The sequence below is a fragment of the Primulina eburnea genome, chromosome 9, assembly GCF_022965805.1.
Source record: "Primulina eburnea isolate SZY01 chromosome 9, ASM2296580v1, whole genome shotgun sequence".
In the NCBI taxonomy this organism is placed as follows: Eukaryota; Viridiplantae; Streptophyta; class Magnoliopsida; order Lamiales; family Gesneriaceae; genus Primulina; species Primulina eburnea.
In genome coordinates, this window is record NC_133109.1 from 4,714,443 (window position 1) to 4,733,162 (window position 18,720).

General features: G+C 36.7%; 2 protein-coding genes across 2 annotated transcripts; one reads left to right on the top strand and one right to left on the bottom strand.

Annotated features, from left to right (window-relative positions):
• Nucleotides 1–7,602: 7,602 nt before the first annotated feature.
• Nucleotides 7,603–12,010, top strand: LOC140841166 (uncharacterized). The gene is made up of 3 exons (XM_073208400.1): nt 7,603–8,149; nt 8,849–9,358; nt 11,723–12,010. The coding sequence occupies exons 1-2, from the start codon at nt 7,693–7,695 to the stop codon at nt 9,346–9,348; spliced, it is 957 nt and encodes a 318-aa protein (XP_073064501.1). The 5' UTR covers nt 7,603–7,692; the 3' UTR covers nt 9,349–9,358; nt 11,723–12,010.
• A 939-nt stretch (nt 12,011–12,949) lies between these two features.
• LOC140840397 (uncharacterized) lies at nt 12,950–14,695 on the bottom strand. Its single transcript, XM_073207599.1, has 3 exons — nt 14,463–14,695; nt 14,204–14,333; nt 12,950–14,105 (listed from the first exon to the last, which is right to left on the bottom strand). Exons 1-3 carry the CDS (start codon nt 14,596–14,598, stop codon nt 13,091–13,093), a joined length of 1,281 nt encoding a protein of 426 aa, XP_073063700.1. The 5' UTR covers nt 14,599–14,695; the 3' UTR covers nt 12,950–13,090.
• Nucleotides 14,696–18,720: the final 4,025 nt, after the last annotated feature.

The window sequence follows — 18,720 nt, forward strand, 5'->3', positions numbered from 1 at the left end:
TTCATGTCTCATCTTTTGTGTATTCAGAGAAGTGAAATTTGGATATAATTTAATACTCAGTATGTATCTGAAAAACACTTTTTATCTACTTAGTGATATAGCACATCACTCTCTAATATTTAATATTGGTATCACCGCTGTTGGAACAGTATTATTGACCAATTCTAAAGTTATCATGTCATCTAGATGTGATATATATTTCCCTTTGGACTGAAAGAAAAGCTGAGTATTCTGAATTTGAGTCATTTGTGATGCGTGCTTGGGCTATTTGGAGTGAGAGACTTCGGATCACTCATATACACGGAGACTGTCATTCTGCTATCAATATAGAGTGGTGTGAGCACACTCATAGATATTCAATTGGCGGTGTAATCCGTAATCATGAGGGACAACCTGTACTAGTTTTTGGAAACAAAATTGAGAAGCCCTCATCTGACTTGTATGCTGAGCTTCTCGTCATATTAAAAGGGCTCAATATTTCAAGTACACATAATATCTGGTTTCATCATATCTTGATTGATCTTGTCATAAAAGACATTCTCCGTATTCAATAAATTACAAGACTTTTCACCGTGAAAATATATATATATATATATATATATATATATATATATATATATATATATATATATATTTTTTTTTTTTCAAGAAAAATAATGAAGTGGTTATATCGAAAATATTTGTAATTTGTATAGATTATGTGTGAATTTTGAAATTTAAAAAATAGATATATTGTTATAATATTTTTATTACTTTATGTTTTGGTGATCGATAAATATCGACATCAATCTATTTCTGTGAGAGCCCAATGCCTAAAATAGGCCCAGTCCATTTCCAGATTTAATTTAAATAAAGCCAACCCATTTTCCCCTAAATCTATCCCGTAACATCCCCATGTTTTTCCCATGCAACACGTCTCTTTTCTCCTCTTTCTGCATCAGTTGCGCAGCACCATCGGTGGTCGGAGAGTAGTGCAGCAGCTTAACAACTTTCTTCCTCCCTTCTATTTACTTCTTCGTGCCATAAATCGGAAGGTGATGAGCTCGATTGCTTGTTTTTACAGCTCCTATGCGCGTAGACTTTGATTCGGTTTTAGGTAAGGTTTTGGCTTCGATTATTGGTTGATATTGGTGGAATAGTTTGTATAAGTGAAGTATTAAGCTTTTTCCTATTTTTCCAGCTTGTATTTTTGATTGTGAACACTGTTTATGGCGACATTTCCGGCGAAATACTTCTGCGAGATCACTATTGTGCGTTTTAGTCTAGATTATTGAGGTATTAAGCTTGAAATTTCAGATTATATAAGGGTTATATAGGCTGCCTGGAAATTCGAATTTTAACCGCTCCGATTTAAATTGTTTTAGTCAGTTGGAATGCATTATATTGAAGTGTATAGCAGATTTATATTATAGGTTATATCGTTGGACGAGTTCATCAGAAATTCCTTAAAAAATTACTGTGGTATTGTAAGTTATAGTCGAGGTACGCTCAAATCAATATCATTATGACGCGTATATTGGCGTATAAAAATATTCAGCAAATGTTATTTGCTATTATGTGTCTTGAATGTTTATTATGTTGCATTCATGCATAAATTATATTGGCATAACATATTGAGCCTTGAATCCTTTGACGACAATTTATGTTGATTCTGTTGAGATATATTGAGTCATCAGAAGGACGAGTGAGTTAGAATTAGCCACATTCCCAGATGACAGCTAGGGACGAGCGACTTAGCTACTCGCATTCTCGATGCTACGTGCATGGACGAGCGACGATTTGATGCTGCTTTCCTGGCATGGGTGGTCACTGTTACTGTTGATGATACTATTTGTTTGGACTCCGTTTGGTATCCGTTAGTCCATTATTACCATTCATGCATCGCATATCATTGCATTTACTTGGTATTATTACATGTCTTTTATATACGTCGTAATTTTACTGGTTTGTCGTACTGGGGTCCGACCCCTGATGTCTTTTTATGTTGTCGTTGTTTTTGATGTCATAGCAGGTCATTCAATGGGATTTGACACGTCTGCTGGAGCGTCAGCAAATTGTACCCAGTAATCAGTTGGTTTGTGTCAGAGTTCCAGATATCTATATATTATATTGGTTTGATATATTTGATAGAGAGATGCCCTGTGTAGCTGTATGGTGACATTTTTATGTTGTTTTGGATTTTTTTGTTGGTATGTTGTGTCTAGTCCTGGCCAAGTGCGGTTGTATGATATTTTTTTGGTTGATTGTGAACTTGATATTATTTTCGAGCGTATATTGATGTTGTTGTGTTTTGAAATTTTTGGGATATCCTACTTACAGGAAGGTCATGCCGAAATTTTTGTAGGCCCAAATGAACGTTTTAAACTCTTTTTCGCTATTTACACCAATTAATCCATGTTGTTTGTTATTCAATATTAATTAAGAGCACAGACCCTCACAATTTCAGATTCAACTGTTCTTTAATTGTAAATTCAGGTCTTTGGACCGTTGAATCATTCAAGTCATTTAGACAAAAAAACATCAGAAGTTCAAGTCGTTTTCACAATAAAGTCAAGCCGCAGATTGTCTGAGTTTTAGCTACAAGAAATCATCTGTAAAACTAACCGGATCAAAGTTATTTTACAGTATACATGTTCAAACCGTTGAATGTCCAACCACACTGCAACCAGTCAAAATTAAGTAATTTCACAAAGGATACTACAATTCAAGTCGTTCACTGTCATATTTAGAATGATTACACAAAATTTTACCAAATCTCGAATGACATAATCTATTTAAGACATGGTCTGTCAACTTTTTTGAAAAACAAGGAGTTTAAAGTTGCAAAAGACAAAGGACATTAAAAATAATTTAATGATAGATATGTCAATTGAAAGCAATATGTACATTTTTTCGGGTAACAATATAGATGATTGTTGAAAAGCAAATCCAATCGTTGGAACTTTTCAACTATAAATATGCAGATTTCAAATAGAAGAGAGAGACTGAGAAAAACATAAGAATTGAACTATTTGATTAAACTTATATTTCTAGGAACTTCGAGCACACTCAATCTTCCAATTCCTTGTTGCTCACTAAGCACACGCCTATCATAATATATAAGAACATTCAAAGATCACCATGTGCCACACTACCAACTCAAGTCATCAAGCTGACCCCTGGGTCATTTTATTTTTTTCCTCATGAATCGAGGATTCTTAAAAACATAGATATTGTAAAATGATTACTAAGAGTTTTAGTTTAAGCTATTATATGTCCCAGTTGAAGTGAGTTGTTAGAAGACGTTGTAAAACCAAAGTCTTTTAGTGGAATCATTCCTTAAGTATTAGAAGGGATGACGTATGTGTATTATCTCCGAACGTCCATAAATTTTTTTTGTCACATTTCATTACCCACATTACATTCTCGTATATTATTTTCAAGACATTTCTTGTTAACTATCAAGTGCATCATATAGTTCATCATTAATCAAGACATACCGTTTCTGCACTTATTCGCTTTTCATTGGTTTAACAAAACTAGCAATTCGAGATTATTTTTTAACAGCATAAAAACTATTAAGAACGATTCATAGTTTCAAAAATCTTAAGATAATTTGTTTACCGCCTCCATAATCTCTAACTCGATCCCAAAAATTGGTATCATATAGGGTTTTTCATGAACTCCAATAACTATATTTTGAAATGATATTGTTTAACTAAATTTCATTGTTTTCTAAGAAGACTATGATGATTGAAAAATATATATACAAAAACATTTAGCATCTCAAGATCATGACGTAATCATCATTGACGGTCCAACAAAGATCTTGAAGGTCAATACAACCATTCTTGTGATTGAGGGTGCACCACAGATGATTGAGAATAACTAGCCAAAGGGGACTGAATATAATAAAAAGTAAGCAAATCTTGACAACATGGCTAAAGACAATATTTACAAAACTCTGGACTAAAACTGTCACGCCCCGAGCCCGCGCCTGCGTGACTGCACAATGAGCCCCTATATCAACTCCTTCGTATTCGTCCTCGCTCTACCAAAATGATCAACTCTATTGTAGCCCATTATAAACTCATTTTAAATATTTCATTTTTAAGATATGGGACAAGGGTATCACAATCATCCCTCCTTCAGAACGCGACGTTCTCGTCGCGGCCTGACCCCTCGATCCACAAGCACCAAGAATCTAGAGGTGGCTCATACAGCTTCAAAAGGTGGCTCCCATCATGTAGCACTTTGCCCCACATGTTCAAGAGGTGACTCCCATGCACGTAGCACTTTGCTTGCATAGCACTTATTTCTCGGTGTTCCGTGCTGGTAACCGGCCCTGATACCACTCTGTCACGCCCCGAGTCCGGGCCCGCGCCTGCGTGACTGCACAATGGGCCCCTATAGCAACTCCTTCGTATTCGTCTTCGCTCTACGAAAATGATTAACCCAAGTTTTTTTAGAAGTCCATTGTAGCCCATTATAAACTCATTTTAAATATTTCATTTTTAAGATATGGGACAAGGGTATCACAAGAACATGCTCAACAAGATAAAAACTCGTACAACAACAAAAGAAATATAAGAAAATTTGACCCAAATTTGTGAAGAAATTATCAAACCATGGTAAACAAGCTAACAGTTACAATCTAGAAGTTTGATAACACAAAAATGAAGCCCGACGAGACTCCTAATGAGTTCGGTGATTAAATTATTATTGAACTAACATATCTTGTATAGAATATTCTAACAAAGAAATTGTCTTGAAGGTTAGGAAAACATAGCCTACAGAATAAGATGTAAAGACGATGGCTATGAGAGAGTCCAATGATCTCAACGAATTTCAGCTGCACGACTTGTTTGCTGATCTTAAAGCCTACGAGTTTGAGCTGGGAATCAGGACATAAAAAGACTCATCCACTTTACAAACAATTATAGTTCTAGCCGCCAGTACCCCAATTCCAACCGCCAACGAATAAGCTTCCAGCAGAAAATCTACTGATCAAATAAGCAACAAGACTATGTCCTTATTTGTTAAATTTTTTGACAGATTTATGAAGAAAAAATAGTCTAAATTCAATTCTTATCGTAAAAAGGACAAAGTTGATGATAATCAAACTTGCTTTAACAGCGAAAAGTAAGGCCAATTTATTGCATATTGTAACATACCGAAGAAAGACGATAAGAAGCTTTCGAAAAAAGGTTCCAAATATGGAAAAAGATCTTTCGAGCAAAAGAAATATCAAATAGTACTTGTTGCTGAAGAAACAAAGAACAAATTGGCCGATTCAAACTCAGATCAATCGAGGTCAGAGATCTCCTAAAGTGAAAGTGATTATAAGAAAGTCCAGTGTCTCACGATAGATGTTGAGCTAGATATTTCAAATAATGGCCTGGAAACTGCAGATGACATGATATTTAATTTTGACTGAAACAAGTTCACACGATAGGATCTTGTCATGACACCGCATGAAATGATAGACGAGTTTAAAAGAATCTCGCAATTATTTGATGAAGCTAAGGCAGAAATCAAAAAAGCTAACAGATAAGTCAAATAGCTTAGTTGTTCGCATCGAAACAAATTTGACAGTCTGAGAGTAAAAATCAGTCTACTAGCAGCTGTAAATGATGACATGCGAAAAGTGTTATAAGTAACTATGAATGAAAATAAATGATTAATACTTCAAGTCAATTTCTGGAACAAGTCTTCTACCTCAATTTAGAAGATGCACGAATTACAAAAATCGGCTGGAGACAGAACTAGACTAGGGTTTGGCAATATTGACTTTAATAATTCTGAGATGGGTACTCACTCGTGTCTTGATAAATACAAGTCTAAAATGATAAACTTTGTCCGATCTAACATGAAATATGAACATGATCAGCCAAAACCTAAGCAGAATGTAAATTTTGATAATAAGATCAAACAAAGAGGTTCAGACTATATTGAACCAGAGAGTTATAAGTCCAACCAAACATGACTTAAATGCAGACAAAGTCAAGTTGTTCCACCTGCTCGAACTGTTCTTGCAGAAAACCAAGTCCAATCGAACATTACTTTGCGAAAAAGATGTCTAGCCGTAATCACAACTGTAGACTTATTCAAAATAGATACAAAATGAATGAGAAGGATGAACAACATAAACATAATTTTGGCGAGAAAGAGAACACATCACAAAACATCATCAATTTATACACAAACTCGCACTATTTTTGATCACATATGAGTATGCAACTTAGGCAAATTCAAGTGTGGGTCCTGAAAAGGTTTATCTATTCAGGACCCAACTAGATTTTGGTACAAAAATATTATTTCAATGATTGTAGGAACTAAAGAAAAAGATTATTAAAGAATCCACTTAGTTTCTAGACAGTGGATGTTCGAGACACATGACTAGTGATATCAAGATGTTATCCGAAGTCATTGACTACAAAGGACCAAAATCACATTCGATGATAACTCTAAGAGTAAGACTACGAGTGAGGGTAAGATTATCTGTGTCAATGTCATTATTATAGATGTTTTATTAGTTAAGAACATTTGCTATAATCTTATTAACATTAGTCAGCTTTGTGACAATGATTACTCAGTTGAATTTCACAAATACACTTAAACGGTTAAATATGCAAATGATAATATTATGATAACCAGAATAATAAAACAAAACAATTATAAAGTGAGCTGGAATGGTAATAATCTAAATGTTCTCACATGTTTTGTTGTCTTGCATGAAAATAAAAAATGATTTTGACATAAACGGCTCAATCGTTTGAATTTAAAATCTCTTGGCAATCTTAGCAAGCAAAAATTGGTCTCAGGGTTGCCTAACATCGATTTTACAAAAGATAAGGTTTGTTCTGCATGTCAGATAAAAATCGGAAAATATGATTTTTACAAGACGTTGTAAAATCAAATTCTTTTAATAGACTTCATCTTTGAGTGGAAGAAGGGGTGATTCATGATTGTTATCTTCGAACAACCATAAAAATATTTGTCTCATTCTATTACATACGTTACATTCTTGTATATTATTTTCAAGTCATTTTTGTCAACTATCAAGTGTATTATATAGTTCATCATTAATCAAGTCGGACTCTTTCCACAATTATTTACTTTTCAATAGTCCAACAAAACTAACCGTTCGAAAATATTTCGTAGCCTAATAACTTTTAACAACGATTTATGGTTTTGAAAATCTTAAAATAGTCATTCATACTTTTACACTCTAACTCGATATCAAAATATACAATAGTAATGGATAAATTATAAATTTATTAATTATATTTTTATGATATTTTTTGTTAAATAAAAAATATTACTTTGTGGTTGATGGGGAATTTTTTATATAGTGAGTCTCATGTGAGACCGTCTCACGAATCATAATCTGTGAGAAGGGTCAACCCTACCTATATTCACGATAAAAAGTAATACTCTTAACATAAAAAATAATATGTTTTCATAGTCAACCTAAATAAAATATCCGTCTCACAGATACGACATGTAAAATCATTTCATGCAAATTTTTGTTTTTTTTTATGAACTTCAATTGATGTTAAAAACATGGGACCACCATATATATTTTTATATAGAATTAAAATTTGCTTTGCGAATTTTCTAGATATAAAATGCTAAGTATCCGCCGCTGTACGAGTTATATTTGCAGCAAATATTTTGTTCCTCCAGGTGGAAGTCAAATCTTCCCTTGAGATGGAAATCGCAAATGTACGAGGATCCAAATCCAAAATCCTGATAAACCCGGGTCAAGCCCGAGAGCTCGGACGAGCTAACGGTTTCAATTCCTCGGACAGAACCATTTCTCGACGCCACGTGTCATTCTTCAACCCCTCACGCAGCCAAAATCAAGCCCACTGCCTCCAGTTCGAAGTCATCGGAGTGAACCCCATTTATGTGTACAGACACGGTGAAGTCAAGGTTTTTCGAAGGTTCGAAAGGGGTGAAATGGAGGGCGGTGATTTGTTCTGCGTGTCTGCGAAGAATCCCGTTTGGTATACTTCGAGGAATGTTGAGAGTGGCAGTGAACGTGTGGTGGAAAATGTTCTGGAGAGTGAATTGGCGGGAAGTTTGGAGAGTGGCTTTGAGTTAAATGGGGTGGAAGATTTGCGGACGGAGGATGTTGATTTTTTGGGGGTTGATCATGTCAAAGGTTTGCTTTTTTCTTTTTTTTTTCTTTTTTTTTGCCATCAGAGGCATTGTTTACGCATTGCTTGTTTTTCAAGATGGTATTTTTGGTTGCTACGAATCAAGGATCCTGTATATTGGGATGACATTTTAAGAAAATATAAATGTTAAAATTGTACAAATCTACGTATTCGATTTTATTTCATTTTATCCGAATGCCTTATTTGCCTTGCTAGTCTGGCTGTATTTGGTAGAGAATGAAAAACGCCGATGCGTCATTGTGAAGATTGATTGTATGGTTGATGGCATATTAATGGAGGCAACGAATTTTGAAATATTAGAAAATTTAATTAGGAAATGTTTTTGGTGGATTTAAATTGCAAAGCTGTATCTTGTTTCAGTACCTTTCGGCTAACTTCTGGAAATTAGTATAAAATTACTTTTTCAGCGGTCTTACTAATTCGGAGGTGTTTTTGATAATGGTTGATAAGAATGTCTATTTCAGCTACAGTTTGAAGTTTTAACTATCCTGTAGTATATTTTTCGCATGGTTTCTGTGCTGGATTGTGGAATAACTTTGTTTGTTTCAATGTTTATTTAGTGATTTTTAATCTGATCGCCGGATTTTTTCTGTGTTTCTATTTATAGATTGTGGGGTAAATTGGTTAGTTTGTTGGTATTGATTTGAGTGCATACATACTGATTGCACAAACATTGAATGCAGAATTTGGTTTTGTGGTAATGGGACATGAGTTTGATTCTTACCCGAAAAAGATGATTAGGAATATCAAGAATTGGAATTGGTTCCTTGATGAATCTGGCGAAGATAGCGATGATGATGAAAATAAAAGAAAAAAGCTCAAGGTGAGTGGGAAAGGAAAAAGGAAGAAAGGGAGAGACAAAGACGATGAGGACTGGACCGGGGAGAGTGAAGATGACAAGGAATTAATTAACAAATCGAGGATGGTTCAAAAGCCTAATTATATGACAAGGTCCAAGGATGTTAGAAAACCAAGTAAAAACAAAAGTAAGAGTAAAATTACGGCTGGAAAGATTAGTGCAAGTATGGATGATGAAGACATGGAAGAGGAAGATGAGGATGATGAGATGCTCGGAGGCTTCATTGTTGGAGATGATAACTTGGACGAGGCGGAAGAATCTGGTGATGAAGAGGAAGAAGAAGAGGAATTGGAGGGTGTAAATGATGAAGACGAAGATGAATGACATCTTATAGGTATCGATGTCGCGCTGTTTATTGTCTGTATTTTTTAAAGATTGTCCTTTAGTCTTTTATGTTTGCTTTTATCTGGCATTCTATAACATTTGAACTTGGTGTTACACTATATGGCTCATTTTGGGCAACTCATTTCGTATTGTTATGCCTGAGCTCTTTTTGGAAGTATATGAATTGTTACAAGTGGAGGACTAGGAGATAACATCATCCTAGTAGTAGAATGACATATTTACCATAAGCCTGCCTCAAGTTAGAACGGATAATGATTCAAAGTAGGAAAAATAGTATTGATGGAATGAACAAACCGAACTCAAAAGACATGATAATATATTAAAGCTAGTGTGTCTTGTGTTGTGATATTTACGTATCTATTTAAGAAACATACTTATTCAATTATCTTGATTGCCATTTAGATAGTGATACAATGAAATAAGAAGATCTTTAGAGACATGGCAGCTTATTGGTACAAGTAGATTCCTTTTTGGATCATTACGACACTTTAAATCTACAAGGTCGATGATAACTGGTGTCATGTCCTCTATTAAAAGGAATAATGTCGGTGGTTAAAAAGACAAATTCTAACGACCATTGCTTAATGAGCCTTTAAGTTCCACTTTTGGGTTAGTCTTCTATGCACCGTTGACTTTGCAACTCACTTGTACTGATTACAACCCATCCATATGATTTGCTATTTTTTTTTTATAAGTGTAACGTCATTAGCGTGCTTGTGTTACCATATGCATAGGAAAGAGGTCTGCTATACGCATATCATTGTGCCAATCTACTTTAGGAGAGTAGTCTAGGAGAGAGTAAACTTTCAATTTGTACATATCAATTTCATGACATGGCCAAGTTAATGATTGGAAAATCACTTTGTACTTTTCTTTACCGAGGACGTGGAATCAATTAAGGTACCTGTTACCTTTAATTTGGTGAAGGGATTGATCCTGTCCTGTAAAAGATTTACTATTCATGGAAATATGTATACTTGTTTAACCCTTATTGACATTCAAATTTCACTGTCATATAATTTGATGGGCATTTAGATTATGATAATGAGCAAGTGAATCTTAATTTACTAGTTGCCATTTTTAATATTAACGGCTACAATTTCTGAGCATCACTCAAATTCTACTGTGAAATCAGGAGATATTTCAGAAAACAGTTGCTGACAAGTGCTAATGAATCCTGGATTATTATGATGTTCGTAATTATATGAGTGAATAGAATCAATAGTAACTAGCACACTTGTCCTTTATCTGAGAAAACAATGTTGATGGCCGAAAACGACACCTAAAAGATTGTCCAACCACCAAGTAGGTTTCCGAAATATTGGCTTGCTTTTGGGGTTTTGTTTCTAGCCTTCAGTTTGTAACGGTTCCATATGTGTGTTAGACTTTCTTTACACGTGCACATTTAGTGCGTACACAAGCAAGCATATAACAAGCGTGCACATCCATGATCCACTCACTTGTCATATAGCTGACTCCCTGTTACTGTTGCATCTTGTATATCTTTATCTGTTTCTTGTTTTTTTGTTGAGAATTATCTGTTTCTTGTTTTTCCCTCAAGAACATTAAGAACTTCGAATCATTGATAGAATAAACATGCAAACCAGTCATGAATTTCTCACTTTTCCGTGGAAATACGATGTTATTGTTGCCCTGATTATCCCCTTTCCCGCACATAATGTTTTTCACTGTTCTTCCTTATTTTATGTCTCTAACTTCCCCATTTACCGCACTTGGAATTTGCAACAATTTTCTCATGCAGAACTCGAGTTGTGGAAGTTAATCACATATTCAAGTTCTTCCCTTATTGTTGTTAGATGACCTAAGAGGATAAAAGGCAGATGGTACACGTGTCCTAGATCTAAGAAAATGATATTGATCGCAGGAATCGAAACCTTGAATATTTTTCAACTGCTAAGCAGGTTTCCAAAAACCCTTACCTCGATCAAATTTGGATTTTCCTTTTCACCATTGGCTTACAACTGTTCCATCACGTGTCAGACTCGTCGCACGTCCACTCACTTGTCGTTTAGCTGCCAATTCCCAGTTACTATTCCATCTTGTATGCCTTCGTTCATTTTTTTTTTTGGTGCCACATTTTTAAGTTGTCTCATTGATATATAGAATACATCAACATGCAACTACAAGTCATCATTCTTGGACTTCCGCTTGTTTATGGAAGTATCATACTACTATATGCCCTGCTTCTTGTTTCTGCGAGCATGATATTTCTTCTATTCTTTATTCTCTACGTTTGGCATATATACCGAAGATTTGCATCGCTACAGTTAGTTCATGTGATTTGCATCATTTTTTTCTCTCAACTGATGCCATTTTGTTTTTCCTTGAATAGAAACACTGAAAACTAAGAGTGACCGAACTGGTGAATGACCAAGTTTTGCGTCAGAATCTTGGGTAGATAGATATATTACACTCCCATCGCGTCTGTGGAATGTTGTAACGTTTTTGTGCATCAGTTCGAGAGTGTGCCTTTTTTAGAATTTCATACCCAAATGTCCTGTGTAGGGACGACTCAGTGTCTTAGATGATAGTTGTGCGTTTCTGTGTCTATCCCTTGTGTACAGTCAACAGATAATGGCTGAGAAGGCTACATTGTTATTCCCATTTTCAACTTTGCCTTAATGTTTCATATGCAGTTTTTGCAAGTAATCTGTGCATATACATTTGTGCCGATCCATCAATTATTTTATGCATTTTGGTTAATTTGACTAGTTTTGCACATACGATGTGTGTATACTAATGACCATTTTTAATTTTCCGTCGTTATTTAATGATCGTAATGCATGCACGTACGCACGTACGCACACACATATAAATCGTGGAAAACCCACTTTTGGAAACCATATTCGATATCAAATCATAAATTTAATTTGAAAATGTTTCTATAAATTAATACATTTGCAGTATATTTATCCGTAATCTCTTTTTTTTCCATCTTAATAATTGAGGTGGTTAAAATTAGTTGTTCTTTAAAATATCTTAAACTATATTTATGTAAATAATTTAATCATCTATCGACCGTAAAAGATCTAAAACTTGTAATAATATTAATTTTTTAAAAAAGTAATTAGTATTTGGTATCGAAAAACTAATAATTTAATTTAATCAATCATTCTTTAAATTAACTAATTAATTCTTTTTAAAAAAAATTAGGGAAAATAAATTTTGTACATCCCAGAACGTTTTCCAGGATGAAAATGGTAATAATAATTTCATTTGTTTAGAAAACTTAATAGAAAATTAAAATATAATTTTGTAGATTAATTCTTTGTCAAAGAAAGTCCGATATAAAATAAACTCACTCTTGAGCTAATTTTTAAGGTTGAATTTAAATAAAATATTTGTATTTAACAAATTTTTTTATTTGAAAATTTGGTTGCATGCATGATGCGACTTGTGCATTGCAATTTTTTTAGCAAAATATCCATATAAATACATATTAAATGTTATAATTAATTAAATTGATCAGGCTTTATTCCAAAACTAAAAATACTGAACATAAAAAAGGACATTCTGAAGATAGCCAAAATTACATTCATTCGTAGAACACGATCGAAGACGAGAGAACGCGAAACTACAAATCTTCAGGGTTTTCTCCACACAGACAGAGACACTGACACGACAACCTTAAAATGCTAACACACTGAACTTGGCAAAAGGAATGCATGCACGGAATTAAGACAGGGATTAAACTTATTTTCTACACGAACTCAGAGAATTCCCACGAGCTTGAAGTGGTTGCAACACCAGGGTCCATGTTGAAAGCGTCACTGCTTGGGAATGGAGCCATGAAATGATATTTCAGCTGCTGATAGTTGGAGGAGGGGGGTGACGATGTGGAGGATGGAGTTGATGCCACAAACGAAGCCATACGAGATTCAATGAAGTCGATATGATGCGCAGGCACCATCATTTCAAGGATTCCAAAGACATGCATCTCTTGATTTTCAGTAATTAATGGTTGCTCCAAAACCTGTTCATGAGAAGTAGATGAAAGGGGCACACCAAATTCAATGAAGTCGATATGATGCGGAGGCACCTTCAATTCATGGCTTCCGTAGGCATGCATCCCTTGATTTTCAGCAATCAATGGTTGTCCTAAAACTTGCTCCTGGGCAGCAGATGAAAGGGGCACACCTAATTCTTTCCTTCCTGTTTTGTCGAGTTCTGGAAGAAAAGAAATGACAGTGGATGTTGGTGATGAATCTCGATTAGGGTTTAAAAAGTTACCATCATTAAGAAATGGTGGATTTTGATAATCAAATTGAGATATGAAGTCGTCGTCATATTGATAATGAAGGGTTAAGTTCTGATTGCTTTGAGTTAAAATTTGAGGATTATTGTCTGGTACAGGCCATGCAGCAGGCGGATCTGGAAAAGGAGAAGCTTGAACCGGAACCGGAGCTTGATCCTCGACTGGGGCAGGGACATAAACTGGGACAGGCAGCGACATATCGGGGTCGAAATTTTGGGTATAGGTGACCGGAGCTGGTAGGATTATCGGATTCATGTTAAACATCTGATGATTGATCTGGGGATTTGGATTCACATAGTACAGTTTTTGATTTTGAGCAAAGTCGGCTGCGGCGGCGGCTTTCTTCAGAGCTTGGACATGTTTCTGATGGGCCACGATCTTTTTTTTCAAGCCCGAGTTCCAAAAGTTCTTGATTTCATTGTCTGTTCTCCCGGGGAGAAAATGAGATATATGAGACCACCTTCAAGAAACAGACAAAGTGTCATTGACTGAAAATGAAAGTACCTTTAAATAATTTGACAGCATAATCAAGAAAATAATTCTTATATATATAATTACTTGTTTCCCACAAGCTTGTGACATTCAATCACAAGAGCTGCTTCTTGTGGAGTGAAAGTCCCTCTCTTTAGATCGGGCCTCAGGTAATTTATCCATCTCAGCCTGCAACTCTTCCCGCATCTTTGCAGCCCTGCAGGTTGTTAAAATTTTTAAGACAATAAATACAACACATGTAAGATTGCGTGTCTGTGTGTGCATGCACATTTCACATACAAAAACCCTTGCGTTTGTGTGTGTGTGTGTGTATACATTGACAGACCTGCATATCTTGGCATGGAACTCCAGCAGCCATGTCCGTATTTATTGATGAAGTTCACGAGCTTTTCATCTTCCTCAGGCGACCACAGCCCCTTTTTCACGTTCTGTTTGTCGCAGCAGTTATGATTCGTCGTCATGTTCGAAAACCACCTTCTTCTTTATCTCTCTGCAAAAGAAAAAGATCAGCAGAAATGAGAAAAAATCGAGAAAACCCCTCAGAGAATAATTATCCCAGAAATGCAAGGAATAACAATGGAGTTTGTTATATATATACTGAGATACTACCTTGAAATTGCAAGCTTCGACGGTCTTTCGAAGGAGAGTGAGGGCCTTTTATATAGGGGAAATGGTGTTTAGTCCACGAGTCAGCCATGCAGGGTCTTGTGGGTCCCACGCTTTTAAACCACATGTTTCATCATCTTATTGCAAGAGAGAGAGAGAGAGAGAGACAAACGTAGTTTGAATTCAAAGGGTCCCACGTAATTCGTCAATTCCTTCAAATGTAAATGCCAAGGATTCTGTTGCCTAGTGGCAGCTGAGGTCCCAAGACTCGTCAACTTTTGGGGGTTCAAATTTCAGATATAAATTACACAAAATGTGATTGCTTGAGAGTCTCATTAATTAAGTAAATCATAATTTATATAAGACCGAACGTTTGCCTCTTTATCAATATTTATAATTAGTGATATTGGTACAACTCAGCTCTTTTAAACTATACGACAACATAAGTGTCACGTTTCGATTGTTGTATCTAGGAGGAGTAATTATTGCATATCAAAAATCCCCTCCCAACAATTATACTTGGAACTCTTGAAATTGGTTTTGATACTAATTGTAAGACCGAGAGTTTTCTGGTTTACTAAAAGCTATGGATTGTAGTAACAGTGCGATTCAAATATTTTAAACCGAACAATAACACAAGCGTCACGTAAGATACGTTTAAATTGTACCACATCATGTATTTAAGACGTTATATTTCGATTGTTGTATCATTAATATTTGCTTTCCAACCATTGCTGGCTGTCATGGTCAATTTTCCGCTACTTCCATTACCTCGGTGGTTGTTGAATAAAAAGCAAGGAATCTTTGTGTAATGCTCGTCGGGTGAGTTAATTAATGGCAAAAAAGCCAAGAATTCCAACGTCAAAACGGTGGGGAAAGGAGTTTTTGTCTTGTTTAATTAGCTAAGCTTTATGCATGTGTTCGTCTGAGGCTTTGCATGAGTTTCTGCATCATCTTCGGGCCACATTTTCTTTTGTATTAACAAAAAAAAAAAAAATTGTTCGATGTGTCCTTTAACGTGTAAATGTTTTAGGGAAATGGGAGAACCAAATTTAAGCAAAAACATAGTATTTTCTGTATTTTAAAATAATGGAATTGATATTAATAATTTCTCAAAAAAGAAGGAATTATATTGATAATTAGGGAAAAATTGTCTAGAATTTTGTTGGTATCTATTCAAAAAAGAAGATATAGGGCAAAGACGCCTTATAAATAAGAGTTAATAGATACTGCGAAGGGATTGATGAATATAGACGTCGCATATATCTATTTAAAGAAGAAGATCTAGGGCAAAGACACCTTCATGAGCTGTCAAGAGCCAGTGGACACGTAGCGTTCGGACGTTCCGAAGTGGTGTTCGGAGGATCCGAACATGGCCTATAAATAGTGGTCGGATTTCCTCATTTTGACTCGCCAATTCAGAGAGTTCCATAGCATTTCAGTCGTTTCTGACAGGTTCTAGTCTTGTTCCGAGATTTGGGCACTAGCGGGGAGCTGCTGGTCTTGTAGCAGAGCTGTGCTCTAGTTGGGAGCTAGCGGCATCAGTGGGCTAGCGACGGACGAAGGTTTGGAATTTTATCAGTATTTATCTCAGGATTATCTAGTTAAGTCTGGTAGATAAGTTTAGTGATGGTTTTCACTTGATGAATAGGCTTGGATTAGACCTGTTGTCTGGTGGTTCCAGTGGATTAGGATTGCTGTGATAGAGGTACGAAAGTACTATCCGAGATATCCTGGTTGAGTATACATTCATATATGTGTTGCATGATTATGTGGTGCATTGATATATGTCATATGATGCATGCTATTATGTCACGGTTATTACTGCACGTTGCATTTCATGTTGAGCCGTATTCTCCTTCGAGATAGCCTTTACTGTTGAGCTGTATCTCTTTCGAGATAAGCTATATCTTGGGGCCGCTCAGCCCTGTCTTGTGGACGCATGGACACCGAGAGTACACAGTGGCCGACGGGTCGGGAGGGCTTCGGTGGTCCGGGACATTTTAGGTCCACGTCTGTCTTGTAGTGGATGCAGTGACCTAGAGGTTGGACCGCGCGGCACTATCCACTTGGCGCCTCTAGACTGAGCATTGTTGAGATCCTTTTGTGATTCCTGTTTCTTGACTACCCCGGTATCATGATCATAGCATGTGCATTTCATATAGGTCTGTATACTCATACTTTTGTACTGGGCGTTCTTATCGCTCACGTCCTCGGTTTTGTTTATTCTTGGACACCCCATTCCCTCGGGGCAGGCCTCAGGTTGGACAGCTCAGGAGGAGCAGGAGGAGGACGTTGAGTATCTGGTTGGTTTAGTTTATCGGTATTGTTTTGATTCGATATGGTTGTATTGGATATTTTATTTTTGAGTTATTCTAGACTTCGATTGGGTTGTATAATTATAGTTGTCGACTTTTTCCGCTGTTATCTCTGATTATTGTTAATTAGGTTAATTGCATGCTTAGTTTTTGATTAGTAGGTGATTCTGGAACGGGTCACTACATTTATGGTATCAGAGCATGCGTACGATTTTGGGATATAGATTTCTGTTTTGGGATTTCCGTTGACCAATTTACTAGTTTCCCTATTCTATGTTGTAGCAATGGCTGACCACTTTGGTGATGAGAGTAGTCAGGGAAGTGTAGGTCGTTGGGGTGACCGGGACGATCTGTTAAGCGTCATAAGTTACCGCATGTTTCTCTAGACGTCATTCTTTCTGTTTCTACTCCGATGGGTCATTCGGGGTTAGCTAAGCGTCTAGTGATGGGTTGTCCTTTAGATTTTGAGGGTAACGATGTTGTTATTTCGTTTTGTTCATTCTCTTGCCTAGATTTCGAGGACGAAATCGTTTTAAGGGGGGGAGAATGTAGTAGCCCGAATTCCAAATTGGGTAATTAACGGATTAATGGTGATTAATCATGATCGGAAGGTCCGAAGATGGTTCGGAAGCACCGAAGAGTTCGGAAGGTCCGAAGTGAGTTCGGTGGATCCGATCATTAGGTGTCAAGAGTTGATCGACACGTGGGAGTTCGGAAGGTCCGAAGTGGGTTCGGTGGATCCGATCATGAGGTGTCAAGAGCAGCTGGACACGTGCATGTTCGGACGGTCCGAAGTGTATGATCGGAGGATCCGATCATGAGCTGTCAAGAGCCAGTGGACACGTAGCGTTCGGACGTTCCGAAGTGGTGTTCGGAGGATCCGAACATGGCCTATAAATAGTGGTCGGATTTCCTCATTTTGACTCGCCAATTCAGAGAGTTCCATAGCATTTCAGTCGTTTCTGACAGGTTCTAGTCTTGTTCCGAGATTTGGGCACTAGCGGGGAGCTGCTGGTCTTGTAGCAGAGCTGTGCTCTAGTTGGGAGCTAGCGGCATCAGTGGGCTAGCGACGGACGAAGGTTTGGAATTTTATCAGTATTTATCTCAGGATTATCTAGTTAAGTCTGGTAGATAAGTTTAGTGATGGTTTTCACTTGATGAATAGGCTTGGATTAGACCTGTTGTCTGGTGGTTCCAGTGGATTAGGATTGCTGTGATAGAGGTACGAAAGTACTATCCGAGATATCCTGGTTGAGTATACATTCATATATGTGTTGCATGATTATGTGGTGCATTGATATATGTCATATGATGCATGCTATTATGTCACGGTTATTACTGCACGTTGCATTTCATGTTGAGCCGTATTCTCCTTCGAGATAGCCTTTACTGTTGAGCTGTATCTCTTTCGAGATAAGCTATATCTTGGGGCCGCTCAGCCCTGTCTTGTGGACGCATGGACACCGAGAGTACACAGTGGCCGACGGGTCGGGAGGGCTTCGGTGGTCCGGGACATTTTAGGTCCACGTCTGTCTTGTAGTGGATGCAGTGACCTAGAGGTTGGACCGCGCGGCACTATCCACTTGGCGCCTCTAGACTGAGCATTGTTGAGATCCTTTTGTGATTCCTGTTTCTTGACTACCCCGGTATCATGATCAT

Coding starts and splice junctions, on each gene's coding strand:
- LOC140841166 (XM_073208400.1), top strand. CDS start 7,693: ATGGAAATCGCAAATGTACGAGGATCCAAATCCAAAATCCTGATAAAC. Junction 8,150..8,848: donor GGGGGTTGATCATGTCAAAG/GTTTGCTTTTTT, acceptor CATTGAATGCAG/AATTTGGTTTTGTGGTAATG.
- LOC140840397 (XM_073207599.1), bottom strand. CDS start 14,598: ATGACGACGAATCATAACTGCTGCGACAAACAGAACGTGAAAAAGGGG. Junction 14,334..14,462: donor TTCCATGCCAAGATATGCAG/GTCTGTCAATGT, acceptor AACAACCTGCAG/GGCTGCAAAGATGCGGGAAG. Junction 14,106..14,203: donor CACAAGCTTGTGGGAAACAA/GTAATTATATAT, acceptor TGTTTCTTGAAG/GTGGTCTCATATATCTCATT.